This window comes from Clarias gariepinus, chromosome 19 (assembly GCF_024256425.1).
Source record: "Clarias gariepinus isolate MV-2021 ecotype Netherlands chromosome 19, CGAR_prim_01v2, whole genome shotgun sequence".
In the NCBI taxonomy this organism is placed as follows: domain Eukaryota; kingdom Metazoa; phylum Chordata; class Actinopteri; order Siluriformes; family Clariidae; genus Clarias; species Clarias gariepinus.
Window position 1 is genome coordinate 16463293 of NC_071118.1, and position 13471 is coordinate 16476763.

General features: G+C 39.2%; 1 protein-coding gene across 2 annotated transcripts in view; it reads right to left on the reverse strand.

Moving 5' to 3' along the window:
- Window positions 1–12778, reverse strand: part of ebf1b (EBF transcription factor 1b) — a 100729-nt gene extending 87951 nt beyond the window's left edge. For both annotated transcript variants that reach the window (XM_053478405.1, XM_053478403.1), the window contains exons 1-6: window positions 12101–12778; window positions 11290–11446; window positions 10665–10728; window positions 9764–9819; window positions 3461–3534; window positions 900–968 (exon numbers count right to left, since the gene is read on the reverse strand). In XM_053478405.1, coding sequence (XP_053334380.1) covers window positions 900–968; window positions 3461–3534; window positions 9764–9819; window positions 10665–10728; window positions 11290–11446; window positions 12101–12234 — 554 coding nt within the window. In that variant the 5' untranslated portion in view covers window positions 12235–12778. The remainder of the gene's footprint in view (window positions 1–899; window positions 969–3460; window positions 3535–9763; window positions 9820–10664; window positions 10729–11289; window positions 11447–12100) is intronic.
- Window positions 12779–13471: the final 693 nt, after the last annotated feature.

Consider the following 13471-nt stretch of genomic DNA (forward strand, 5'->3'; position numbering starts at 1 on the left):
CTTCAAGGCCTGCCTCTGGAACCAAGGATTGTCCATAACATAATGTTGTTTTTGATCAGGTGAATAACGAGTTTTTATGACTGTATTATCGGATTTGAGGCCATATCTTCATGACAATAGGATAAGCTCTTACCTGATAAACCCCACAAAGGAATTCTCCCTCACACCAAGTCAAGTTGGGGACATTGAAACTGAATAGACCAGGTTCAAGTATTCAATTTTAAAGGTAGCTACATGAAGCTATGAGCAGAGGTCTGTTGGTGCATGTCATGGCAAATCCAGTGAGAGATACCCAGGGTGAGAAAATAGAAAAACAATGCGTGAGATTGACAGATATTCCAGCTGCCATAGCCAACTGTGGTGTAGTCACTACTGTATAACGATCTGTTTTAGTGAACCTAAGTGCAGTTTTAAGAGTAATCTCTGTTTACCAGTCAGCCTTAAAGACAATAACTACGTAAAATAGCCATATTCTTGAATCCACATCTTGAAATAGACAACACTGGTCTATAAATAGAGTAAAAAAAAAAAAAAAAGGAAAGAATACAACACCGGGAAAAAAATTCAAATTGTAGCTTGAAATCAGAAAGCTTGTAATGAAGCTTGTGCTGTAAGTGAACCAAGAAGTAAATTCAATGTAGAGCACTTGGTCGTAAAATGCTTGGCTTACCATTTAAAAAAAAAACACAGAACAAATAAACTCTCAGCATTAAGTCAATTGATAAACTTTCTTTAAAAAGCGAGTTTTGTGTTGGAAGGCTATGTAAAGACTTAATTAATCAACACGGCCCAGCATTACATTAAAAGTGCTGTTGTTAACACTCATGTTTCCTGTGGAACACACTTATAATATCTTAAGCACCTGTCACAGTGGGATAGCAAGAAGGAAGCTCTCCTACCTGTCAATGATCACAGGATCAGAAGGCGTCTCATTTCGGTTGCCACAGCTTTTTTTGTCACAGCACCGACTGTCGTTGAGGACAAAAGAAAAGAAACATCTTGAGTAAAGTATTAGATATTTAAGTTATTTAAGATATTTAGCTAGTTAAGAACAGTATAACGGTCACGTGATAGAGGGATTGAGAACGTTTGTCTTCATTTGACCATAGACAAGTAAGCAAAGACAATTACACAAAATACATGCTTATGTCGTTCACTGGGATGATAGGAATGTTTAAATAGTTTGTGTTTGTGTAATTCTATGGTCAAGTGTTGTATGGAGCTGAGGAGGTGATGAGGTTGCATCTGAGGGGTTAAAGGTGCTAAAGAAAGAGTGTAAGCAGAGAGATAGATAGAGAGAGAGAGAGACAGAGAGAGAGACAGAGAGAGAGAGACCCCCAGGCTCGTATTTCCTCCGCACAGATGGCAGTGGGACTCTCAAAGGGGCTGGGGATGAAACTGTCACACGAAACCCACAGTATTGTCTCTTTTCTCTAATTCAGTCTCTTTCTCAAAGAGGCCAAATTTTTAGGGTCTTTTGTATAGGCTCAGTCAGAGACGCTGCAGAAAAAATACATTATACAGTAGACGTAGCGAATTGTTTCCTTAGGAAATGCCACATGTGAGTTGGAAATAAAAAAAAATAGTCTTATAATAAACAAAAAGTCCCTTTTTTCTATCAAACATACACACACACACACACACACACACAACTGTAAGCAGAAATTATGTTAATCACCACATCTATCAGCTTATTTTGACAAAGTGGTAGCCAACTATTTTCCCTAACATCGCTCCAACCCTACGATCCCCAGCAGGAAATTGCATCTTTAATCTACAGATTTCCCTCCCAGTTCAGCTTTTGAAGAAATTAAAGCTAAATTGCCTCATGTAATTAACAGGAAACAGCAGTTGCCTAATACACAGAAACATGTATGGGCCTCCTTCAGCATATGTTTGGCTTCACAGGATGCTTTGATTCATGTTCCTGGCCCTGTGTTATGACAACCTTAATCTTTAAAAAGAACTGTTTTGGCCTATTCCAGCAAAAAACGTCCTTTAACATGTTCTCACAACAGTTTTGGTCATTTTTTTCCCCTTCTGTTTGTTCAAAGGAGAGGAATAAGCACTTCTGTCCCACAGTTGCAAGCTGGCACTGCACCATATGGCTAATGGTGGTCTGTGGCAATTAGCAGGCCTGATTAATAGCGAACAGCCTAATTTTCTGCTTATAATTGAGAGTGCATTTGAAACCATCCCCCCCAACATTCTCAACACACTCGTACACACCCACACACAGGTTAAGACAGGATCAATGATCGATTAAAAGATGTAAGATAGATATAGATATAGATATACTGTAGTTCACTTTTGTAGAAACAGCTAAATTATCAGCCAATCATGTGGCAGCAGCACATTAAATAACATAAAGCAAATCTCAATAGTGTCAGTTAATATTCACATAATATTCAACATCAGAATGGAGAAACTGTAATCTCCATGAAAGTTTCAACCACACTGGACAGTTTTAGACAATTTTGAAATGTCCAGTAACAGTAAGTCTGTGCCCATGATAGCTTTAAATTCTTGCTCTTAGCCGACAGGAGAAAAACCTGACCTACATTACACTTACAGCATTTGGCAAGCACCCTTATCCAGACCGACTAACACTGTTATCTAATTATACATCTGAGCAGTTGAAAGTTAAGTGCCTTGCACAAGGGCCCAACAATGTCAACTTGGTAGTGCTGGGATTTGAACCTGGGACCTCCCAAACCCAAGCCCATTGAGCTAATCTTGACCCTAAATTGTTTTTTCTGCTGAGTATGACATATTAAGATTTAATCCGTTATGCATTCTGCAATGCTTTTCTGTTCACCATATTTGTAAAGAGTGTTTATTTGAGTTACCAAAGACTTCCAGTCAGTTCAGACCAGTCTGATAATTCTTTATTCTGATAAATTCCTTTATTCTCTCACAATAACAAGGTGTTTCAGGATACAGACCCTCAACACACCGGTTTTTTTTTTAAGCACCATTCTGAGTAAACTATAGAAGCTGTTGTGTGTAAAAATCCTACGAGAGCAGCATCTTCTAAAATACTCAAACTAGCTCATCTGGCACCAACAACCATTCCACAATTTAAGTCATATAGATCACTTTTTTCTCTCCATTGTAATCTTTGATGTGAACGTTAACCGAGGCTCTTGACCTGTGTGTATATGTGTTTGTGTGTGTGTGTGTGTGTGTGTGTGTCTTAACTACTACTTAAGATGCTGAGTTAGAATCTTTGTTAACTAAGTTCCTAAGCCAACCAAGCTTGCACTTCATAGTACTGCAGAGGAAGCATATTTGTTAATGAAGCCAAAAGAGTAATGAGTTTCTGCTCGCCCTAATTAATTCAGGATTAGGGTGATGTTCATGAGGTGGAACAGTGTTAAAATATTACTAAAAATAGCTAAACGCCAATCTTCCCAACCTACTTTTATCTAAAATCCTTCTATAAAAGCTACTGTCTTACCTGCACATGATTTCGTGGGTCAGTAGCACACGACACATCTCAGGGTTCTTGTCCTGACCTTCATAGATGATCGCCTTGGAAAACAGAAAACAAAGGTTGGAGTGACACTACTCATTTAGTTTATCTGGTACAACAAGATGAAACCCATGTAAATTTGTGGACATGAGAATATTTTGTTAAACGTGATTGGATACTTGATCAAAGAAACACCTTAAAACCTTTATTGCACATACTTTTACACTCATCTGGGTTCATCTACAATCTATCATCTTCCCATACAATCACATGACTGCTTTCCAGTGATCCCCGAACTGCTCCAGTTCATCTCAGAATTCAAGAGCACAGCTTCCACTTGAGAACATGAGAGACACACTGAGAGGGCTTGACAGCTTGAGCATTTTACAGCATGTGGTGAGGGCTGTGTTTAAATAAAATGTCGTGGGAATCCAGCAGTGTCATGCTAGTGTCTCTGACCATTCATTTTCTGAGGCTCTGATGTTGGTTATATAAAAGTACATAAGGGGAGATAAGGGAGTTCAGAAGAAGGCATGTGTAGAAAGAGTTGGCTTCATCATTTTTAACCTGCCTAATTCTTGTGTTTTCTTAACTCCAGATCCACAGTTACTGTAAATGTAGGTTGTGGAAAAGGGCTTGTCATTATACAAAACTGTGCTTAATACGGCCTGTTAGAAAGAATAAAGAAAACCTGCTAAAGGTGATCGGTTTGATGAGGGCAAAGGAGTCATTATGATCTTTACACACACAGTATACTGCTTTCATCCTCAATTCAGAAGACACTGGTCTTCCAGTTGAGAACCTCCTTTTAAAATAACAGCTGTAATGAAGTGTTTTAATACATACTGTATATAAGAAAAACATTTTGATCATGGACCATTCTTGAAAAATAGGATTAAATTGCTTGACATAAAAAGTCCCAAAGTCTTTGCATCTCCACCCTATGCTCTCAGACCTTAAAAATTCATGACTCATACTAGCCAGTTTTTCCAAAACTCTGAAAATGCATTTTTACTGTCTACACTCTTTTTCTGTCTTTTCCCTCTCTTCATTATCTCCCTTTCTCTTTCTTGTCTTTTTTATTTCACTTTGAAAGTGCCAAGGATGCTGGGCAAGATAGGATGTGTAATGGCCTGTGCTCTCACTGGAATTCTGCCTACTCTAGCGTGTAATGCAGCAAACAATCGCTGGGGTGTGTTGAGGATGGGTTGGAGGGAGAGGCGTGGAGGAAGGCATGAGGTGGGCATGGGGGCAAGCAGTTGGGATGCCAGACTGGAGCATGGAGGCACCATCTGGCAAGGCACCTCCTCAATTTTCTCCCGAATCTTCACGGCTTTGCTCTTACCCCTCCCCAGAACAAAATACATGTCCATGCCAGGCTGGGGAAGCTGAATATCAGAGGTGGTGCGCCATTCCAACCAAACCCTCGCTTGACAATGCCAAAGACATCACCTTGCTAGGACTCATGGATCTCGGTTAGATGCTTGCAGACTGGTCACAAATCTGTCCAGTCTATAACCTCCATATAATATGCCTAATATTCTAGATGCCAGTCTTCACACATTGCTTAAACGCTTAAACACCCCGAACTCATGTGCAGGCTGAGACTTCGTACATGCATATAACTTATATGCCATTTCTATTAATTTTACAATAAATTCCGGCACAAATATAAATGCTGAATAATTAATAGAAATGATTGAATAATTGGCAGAAAATAAAAGCCAGAAAACGGGTTAGCTTCAGTGGGTTAACTTGAAACTGTAAATAACAGAAACACTAGTGCCAAAGTGTTTAAGTCTATTTCAAACAGGGTTAACTGGATGCGAGGATCATCCTACTTGTCAGTTGAGATGTTGGCTTACAGTGGCAGACAATTGATACATTGTTTGATGTTTAGGTATACTTTACACCACACAATGACACAGAAAGTGATATCACTGCAGCCAGCGCTGTAACTGGCAAGCCCACACAATCTAGTCAATTCAGTTACTTTTCTTTCACTTTGAAAGAAAAGGGCCAAGGGCTTTTAAAAGTACACAGAATGCATCACTGTCTACCTGCTGCTCCACTACTTGCTTCCCCACATCAATCCGTTTTATCAAAGGTTATTTACGGCGGTCAACTTAATTTTCTTTTATTAATCTCATGGCGCAGTTTCCACACTAGAAATAAATACATTCCTTATAGACATATATGGCATATTTACAAAATATTTGAAACCTTATAGCTGTTGCAGTAGCAGGACAAACACATTACGCATTTAATTATAATCACACCATAATAGCTGAGAAGAATAAATGAATTAACCTTGCAGGCTACACAAATTAGGACAAACCAATCTCAACTTCTTTCTCTCATTAGCACCTTACAAATAGAAATATTCTCAACAAGTGGTAAAATTATTTTCTGGTAGCGTTGAGCCGTTTTAAGTCGTCATAATGAGGTCGGTCATGTCAGAACTTTATATGCTTGACTTGTCTGTTTTATCTAAAACATAGAAAGATTCATCAAAGATTTTAGAGACATAAGTTCTACTTATGTTTATCTGTCAAAATATTCAAAAGAACTAAGAAACAAGCAAAAGTCACATTTTATAAAACATGTCAACTTGCCAACTGCACTTTCCTTCTCCGGATCCTTCAACAACTTCGATATAAACAAAACCCTATAAATATGTGGAAACATGTTTCCTACAAGGTTAGTATCATCTGTTAGTGTGCCAACACCACGTCCTTTTTTCCAGGCTGCTGTGCAACTTTAAAGAGGTGCCGCAATTTTCTTCTTTGTTTCAAATCACACACATGCACGCACGCACACGCAAACACACACACACACACACACAATGCACAAATATTCCACCACACCCCACTTCAAATACACAGACATTCAGCTGCATATGCCATAAAATTAGAATTGATCCATAGGTAGGGATAAAAGAGAAACTGCTAGACGACAAATTCCAGACAGAGTAAAAAAAAAACTTATGTAAGAGACAGTAAAGGTTAAAATGGATGTCAAAACAAATATCCAAAGCTATAGGAGAAAGTGATGTAAGGATGTGGTGATCTAAGGAAAAGAGAAATAGTTAGAATAGGTAAGGAATGTGACAAATAGGTTTCTTACATCACCTGCTGCAGGCCCTGACAGACTATTTTTGTGTTTACAGTACCTGTATTTACAGCTATATAAAAGTAGCATGCTCTTTCTATTGCCTTGACCAAAAGACCATAATCATTCTTTATGTTACAGCACCATCAATGAGCTTGTTGCTCAACAGAGCAAAGCACATACATTCTGCATTATACATTTGTAGTAATATCCAGACCGTATATAAATATACAGACAATATAAAGAGCATGCTAGTTTTTTATTTATGTAATTGATGAATAAAACAACAGGTTTTTTGAACATTAGATCACTGACTCTATAAATGTAAATATCACTTGAGCTTCTCTGCAACACAAAAAAAATGACTCCAGTTTCTCCAGTTTCACTCAATAATGACTAATAGTACATGAGCACTCTTCAGAACTCTTCACCTCTGCTCAAATCAGAGCCAAGGAGTCGGTTTCCAGTCCAATAACATTATACATGTAGCTGCATTCATGATAACTCTGCCTGGGGGAGGGAAGTGGGAAAAGGTTGTGTGTGTTCCTGGACTAACTGTGTTATAATTGACAAACCTGATGCCTTGACGGTAACTGTTAAACTGGGTGGCACATTTGCGTTAGAAAAAGCGAAACATAATACTTGTTGACTACTTACATTTCTACATTTACAAATGAAACGCAAGTTGCACTTCAGTGTCATGTTAAGAACTGCTTCCTTCAAACACCTGTAGTTCTTTCTAGACAATGCATATAACACTGCACAATGAGAATGCATATAACAAACCACAATCTTATAACACCTGACTTCTGTTATACCTATCCTATTAGGTCGGGGTTAATAAATAGTCTGAAAAGAAGTGTACAAAGAATTTGTGAGGGAGAACTATATATATATATAAAAGTTACTTCATTTTTTCCTTTAACTTTATACTGATAAACAGATTAAACAGAAAGAACACAAGTGACAAGGCACACAAAAGTGCCAGCAGTCCTCCCACGGAGTGTGGCAAGGCAGTGAGTTGGGAAACAGCAGTTCTTCCCAGCACCCAGGCTCTTCATCCCACAACGAGCTTTTTAATGTACTTTCATATCACCCATGACACACATAGGAGAGAGAGAGTGAGAGCGAGTGCAAGAGGAAGAGAGAGGGAGACAGTGCCTGCAGATATGTTAGTGACCTGCTAAGTGCTGAGAGACTGCAGCTCATCCTGACTCACACTTCATGGCCACTCTACAGATTATTGCTAAAAAGAATGACTGGTATAACCAATTATGTACCATGGTACCACCTAAATCTAAGGTTGGCCCACTCAAGCGTGTGCGTGAAAATAAATAAATGAATAAATAAAACTAAACATTAAGACTAATATTAGTTCTGTTTTATTTTTTATTTTTTTTGTTTCAACAGTTATATATTAAATAATTTGAGGATGAGTTGTTGGTATGCACATGAAGCAGAATTGTGGGAGTTTTTTTTACATGGCGTCGATTTGCATGCATTTTCCCCGCAAACTGATGTCTGCACTGCATTACACGCGTTACTGACGGATTGTTTACACGTGGTTAAAAGAGCGATTCGGTTCCCTGCATTCAGCGACAGGCTGGAGGAGCGCGCGCTCGCACGTTGTGGCGGGGGATGCAAAACAGGGCTTAAGCAAACTGTTTCTCACGGCTCTCGTTTGAGGAAGAGCTGACTTAGACTGTGGATTACAAGAAAATAACATAACTTTCAAGATCAAACTAATTACCTTTTTATAAAAATAAATAAATAAATGTTTTGCTTCGTTGCATTGCGCATTATTTGTTTCTACTTGAGATTAAATCATAAAAAAAAAAATTCTACTTTTACTGTAAAGCCTTCTGTCTTCTTGACTTCTTGGCTTGAGTGTTCTATGAAATAAAGCAAACCATCCTGGCGCGTTTTAGTATGGAGTGAGTTTGGGTTTCGTTGTCTGTCTTACTTGTTGTCTTATAGTTGATAAATAGACAAAAATTCCTTAATAAATGTTAATACTTTCAATAGTGTGAATAATATAAATTCCATTAATGATGGTAATTAGAAATATTTATGTTTAACATAAGGTCGATATTAATTAATGTTAGGCTAATAGATTAGTAAGCACAATAATATTATTGTTCATTTATTTTGCATACACCTTGCTGGTTTTGCATCTATTAAAGTATATTTAATACATACATTAATTCATTCCAAAAAGTACAGTAAGACTATACAGTGTAGGCGATGGGTCAGCAAAGACTAACACCCCCGGACAACATCAGGGGGCTGGGATCGGAGAGAAGGGCTCGCGTGTGTAAGAAATGCACAGTCTAATAAGCCTGCATGTGTGCTTAGGATTAAGTAAGCCTGATCTAGGACCAGCCTATTTCCTGTTAAAACGGAACATTTTGATCGTAAACAGTAGCGGGCGGCAAAAACGCATTACACCTGTTTTATCATCCATATAGCCAACCACAAGAAAAAATGACTTCGTGGGTTTCTCGTAATAATAAACAAACTTTCTCATTTCACAGGGACACCTACAACTCATATTATCCTGATGTCAAAACCCTCTCCATCAGCGTCCTGGCAGGGTCCAACCAGTGTGCTAAAAGGTCCTAACAGGGTCCTCAAAATGTCTTAATAGCGTAATAAAAGCATCCTAACAATGTCCTTAAAAAGGTCTTATCATAGCCAGGGTCTGAACAGGGTCCTAAAACATCACAGTGTCCTAAAAAGATGATAACAGCATCCGAAAAGCATCAAGTAAAGTCTTAACCACGTCGTAACAGAGTCCTAAGAGCATCCTAAAAAGGCCCTAACAGTGTCCTAACAGTGTCGTAACAATGACCCAACAGCGACCAAACAGCGTCCTAAGAGCATCCTGAAAAGGTCCTAACAATGTTCTAACAGTGTCATAGCAATGCCCTAACAGCATTCAACAAGGTCCTAGCACAGCGACCTTAAAGTGTCCTATAAGAGGGTCCTGATCGTGGCCGTCAGCATTCATGGGTTTGACACTACAGCTCCCCACCCCGTATGAAACGTTATAAATGTTATTTAGGACAGCAGTCTACGATGCGGTTTGGCGCGTGGCCAACGTGTGATATTTTACGCTAACAGCTGGTTGGATACGGTTTTGCTTTTGTCGATTTTTTTAAAAGACAGCATCCTTACCTGTTTAGTCATTGAATCAATGAGACGAACGTAAAAATCCTGCTCCGTTCTAATGCCTGCAAACAGAGAGAACAGACAGGGTTTAGAATGTTTAAACCGTTTGGGATTTTTTTTTCTATACTTCTTTTTCTCTTATGAAACATCATATAGAACTAAAACGTAAGCGTGTTATCGTTGATTAAAATAATGCAGACATACGTTAGAAGTCGACGTACATCTACGAGCTTACACAAAAATGGTACATTTATTCACTTCTGGACTAACATTAATTTAAATCTACTGTCTCTGAGGAAGCAAATAGGAACAAAACTTGTTGAAGACAATTGTAAATAAATAAATACATACATACATCTTTTAATTACTTATTTAATTAAAATGTGCGGTCACTTCCGATCGAAACTTAATTGCAGAGCCATAGTTTTGTTATTTCACCTAGTTTATTTGGCACAAGGAGAAAATTTATCCTACATTATACTGAGTATCACAGCACAGCATTTTAAGATATAGCCAACAGTTGCTGATGTCTTCTTCTTTTTTAACAGAACATCAATAGCGTTTGAAACTGATCAGTGATCAGGCTGCTGTTGAACAAACACACAGTCAGTGATCAGTTTGGACAGGTCATCTTCTCTGAAATAACCTATTAACCATTTCCGTGTAAACATTTGGGGTCGAACTTAATTTTAGCTTTCGGGCAACGGGTTTGAAATGTTTAATTACAGTTTTTTTTTAATTAGGCCTATTATTATTATTATTTACAGCGCGCACATCTTTAAAAGTTCGATCGATATCAGTTTTTTATATCAGATCATGTAGATCGATAACACCTGCTTTTAGTGTTTGTTTGTATTTAGTCGTCGAATATAAATGAGAAAGGTCTAGAAATCCATGCATGTGTTACCGTTACTGTAGAGCAGCTGGAGTCTGTAATGGATGCCATTGTTCGTCTTTTCTCCTGTCGTCTCCTGAGCAAAGAAGATAACGTTACACTTCCTATAACAATACAGCGGAGGCCCAACTAATTTACCATCAATTAAAATAGCAGATTTTTATTAATCCTGAGACCGTGCAGACTAACACAAGTTATTCCGAGTAAAGCACAAATCCCATGAACAACTGTATGGGTGGATGGGCACGAGCTGTACGAATTATATAGAATACATGTGAGCAAATCCGTGCGCGCGCTGTCGGGGATTGCACTGAATAAGCACGCCACAGTTACGTGTAGAGTCTGGGCACTGAGGCTACATCTGTCACTGTTTCACTGTGAAATTGAGCTAAAATCCTAACAAAATAGATGCCTAACCAAAAATAAAATTAATGACAAAAAAGTTTAAATGGCCAAGACTGTTAAAATAATTATTCAAAAGTAATTTACGTGTGTGTGTGTGTGTGTGTGTGTGTGTGTGTGTGTGTGCAAAAGATCATTACACGTTTATGGTCTGTGTATATACAGAAGCTAAAAAGAGACAAATCATTTTTTTTTAAATGCGTGAACTTCTTGAGAACTTGCAGTGGCCTCACACCTTCTCTTTTTCCACGAATCCCACGAATGATGTCCTCTCGATCTCCACGGGCTGCCCCTGTCGGTCATACAGAGCCAGCACGAAGTGGAAGAAGTTGGATTTTCGCAGGTTGGATGGTGGCTGCTTCTCAAAGTGCGCGCGGGCCAACCCCAGTCCACTGCGGACACACATATTACCACAGTCCCGATTACACACACTCATACTCCACATCAGGCTGTTTACACTTATACTCACTTTAACTGTTTAAGGAGTATTTAACCAAACTAGTCCATAATTTACTAGAACAGAAGCATAAATAGTAGCAAACCATTTAGACTATTTAGGCCTAAACCTATTTCTTATTATTCTAATTCTATTTACACTGACTGATGTTGCTTCTATTTCTAATATTAATATGCATGCTGAAAAAAACAACATTTAAAAAGATTAACACCAGGAACAAGAATACGAATTGTAAACAAATAATAATAATAATAATAATAATAATAATAATAGGTGTCTGGCGGCTGTTTAATTCGAGGAGCATTCTTGTAACTATTCGTTAAACGTGAATGGTCCCTTATTGAACCCTAACTGAAGTTTCAGTTCTTAGTCTGGTGGTGTAAATATTGGATTCAGGTTTGTGCTCTTTGGGAGAAATTAAGCGGCGGGGTTACAAATCCAAAGTTCCATAAATCATGAAGCGCAGTCCATTCTCTGACGCAGAGCAAAAGCCTGTCAATCCCAGCACATACGAGTGCGTAAAATGTTAACAGACTTTTCCCCCCAAAACCACGCGGCTGTCCATGGAGTTACCGGAGCGTCTCCTCACCTCTGCGCGGCGGTGTTGGCGTCCAGCACGCCGGCGCTCTGCATCCACGTCCTCACGGCGTTCATCCCGGCGCCCAGCGGCTCCTGCTTAAGAGTGCTCCCGCCGCGCTGCACACTCTCCGGTATCCCGAACATGTAGAATCCCCCAGAACTAAAGATCAGACTGCTCCCTCCCTCTCCTCCTCCACCGCCGGACGGGCGCGCGTGTGTGTTTGCTCTCCGCTGTCCGCGTGCCGCCGAGCACCAGTAAAGCTGAAGAGTCCGCGCGCGCACACGCACGCACACACACACGCACACGCACGCAGAGCGGGAGATGAATTGCGGAATTAAAATAACCTCTCAACAATCAGTTCCGAGAGAAAGAGAGAAGGAGAGTCAGCGAGTTTCTGTTGTCAAGTCGACTTTCCCTTCGCGCGCAGATTTTAACGTTGACAATTCGCCGAAATGACAGGGGCGGACTGATTAGAGCTTGTTAGAGTGCGCTGCATGAAATGTTATCAATCTCCAAGTTTTCTTCTCTTTTTGCTTTTTTCATCTGAATGAATGTTTGTCCGTCCAAAGAAAGTGAAGTCATGAAGAAGAAATTAAATAGGAATTAAGATGAGGGTCGTTGAGGATTTTGTCGTTGCCCCTTCTTGTTAAAACTTAAGTGATTTGTGCCCCTTCCCAAAGGACTCTCCTCTTTTGACTGTGTGCTCGAGGAGCCAAGCACGAACAAGCACATCGTGCCCGAAGGGTACTAGGGAGGGGCCGAGATTGTCGGACCGCCCTCGAACAAAGCCTAAAGGCCCGTGTCAGTTCTGCCTCATTGCATATTTAATCCCTCCTTCCTCTGCTCAGTCTACTGAACAAGCCTGCCAGAAGTCACACTCCAGACAGGGCTGGAGGCAGACTGGGGCAACAAAATCCACACAAAACGACACCCTTTGCATTTCCGCCATTAACTCTAGACGCAAGCTTGTCAAAAACACAAACACACAGTGCTGTCTTAAATACTGTAGCACAATAGTGGCACGACTAAATCTGGTCCAGAGGGCAATGTACGGGTCTAACGTGCAGCCTAAACCGTTGTACAATAATATTTTTTGTTTTATTTATCATAAAAATGTCAGAACAAATCATACCTTTCTGTAATCCTGTAAGTCTACTTATAGGAAAATATTTTTGAAATTCTCTAGCAAGATTTTCCTTTTTGTTTAATTATTGAAAGTCAATCACTGCATGATTGGTCCAGTTCAATTTTCTATTATTGTAAAAGATCTTGATATATTTTGTTCAGCAACAATCGACAAAAGATAAAAGATGATTTGTGTAGTTTAGTAACATTTACAGGAAGATGTTTACTATAAATAAATAAATTGACCTTGAACAT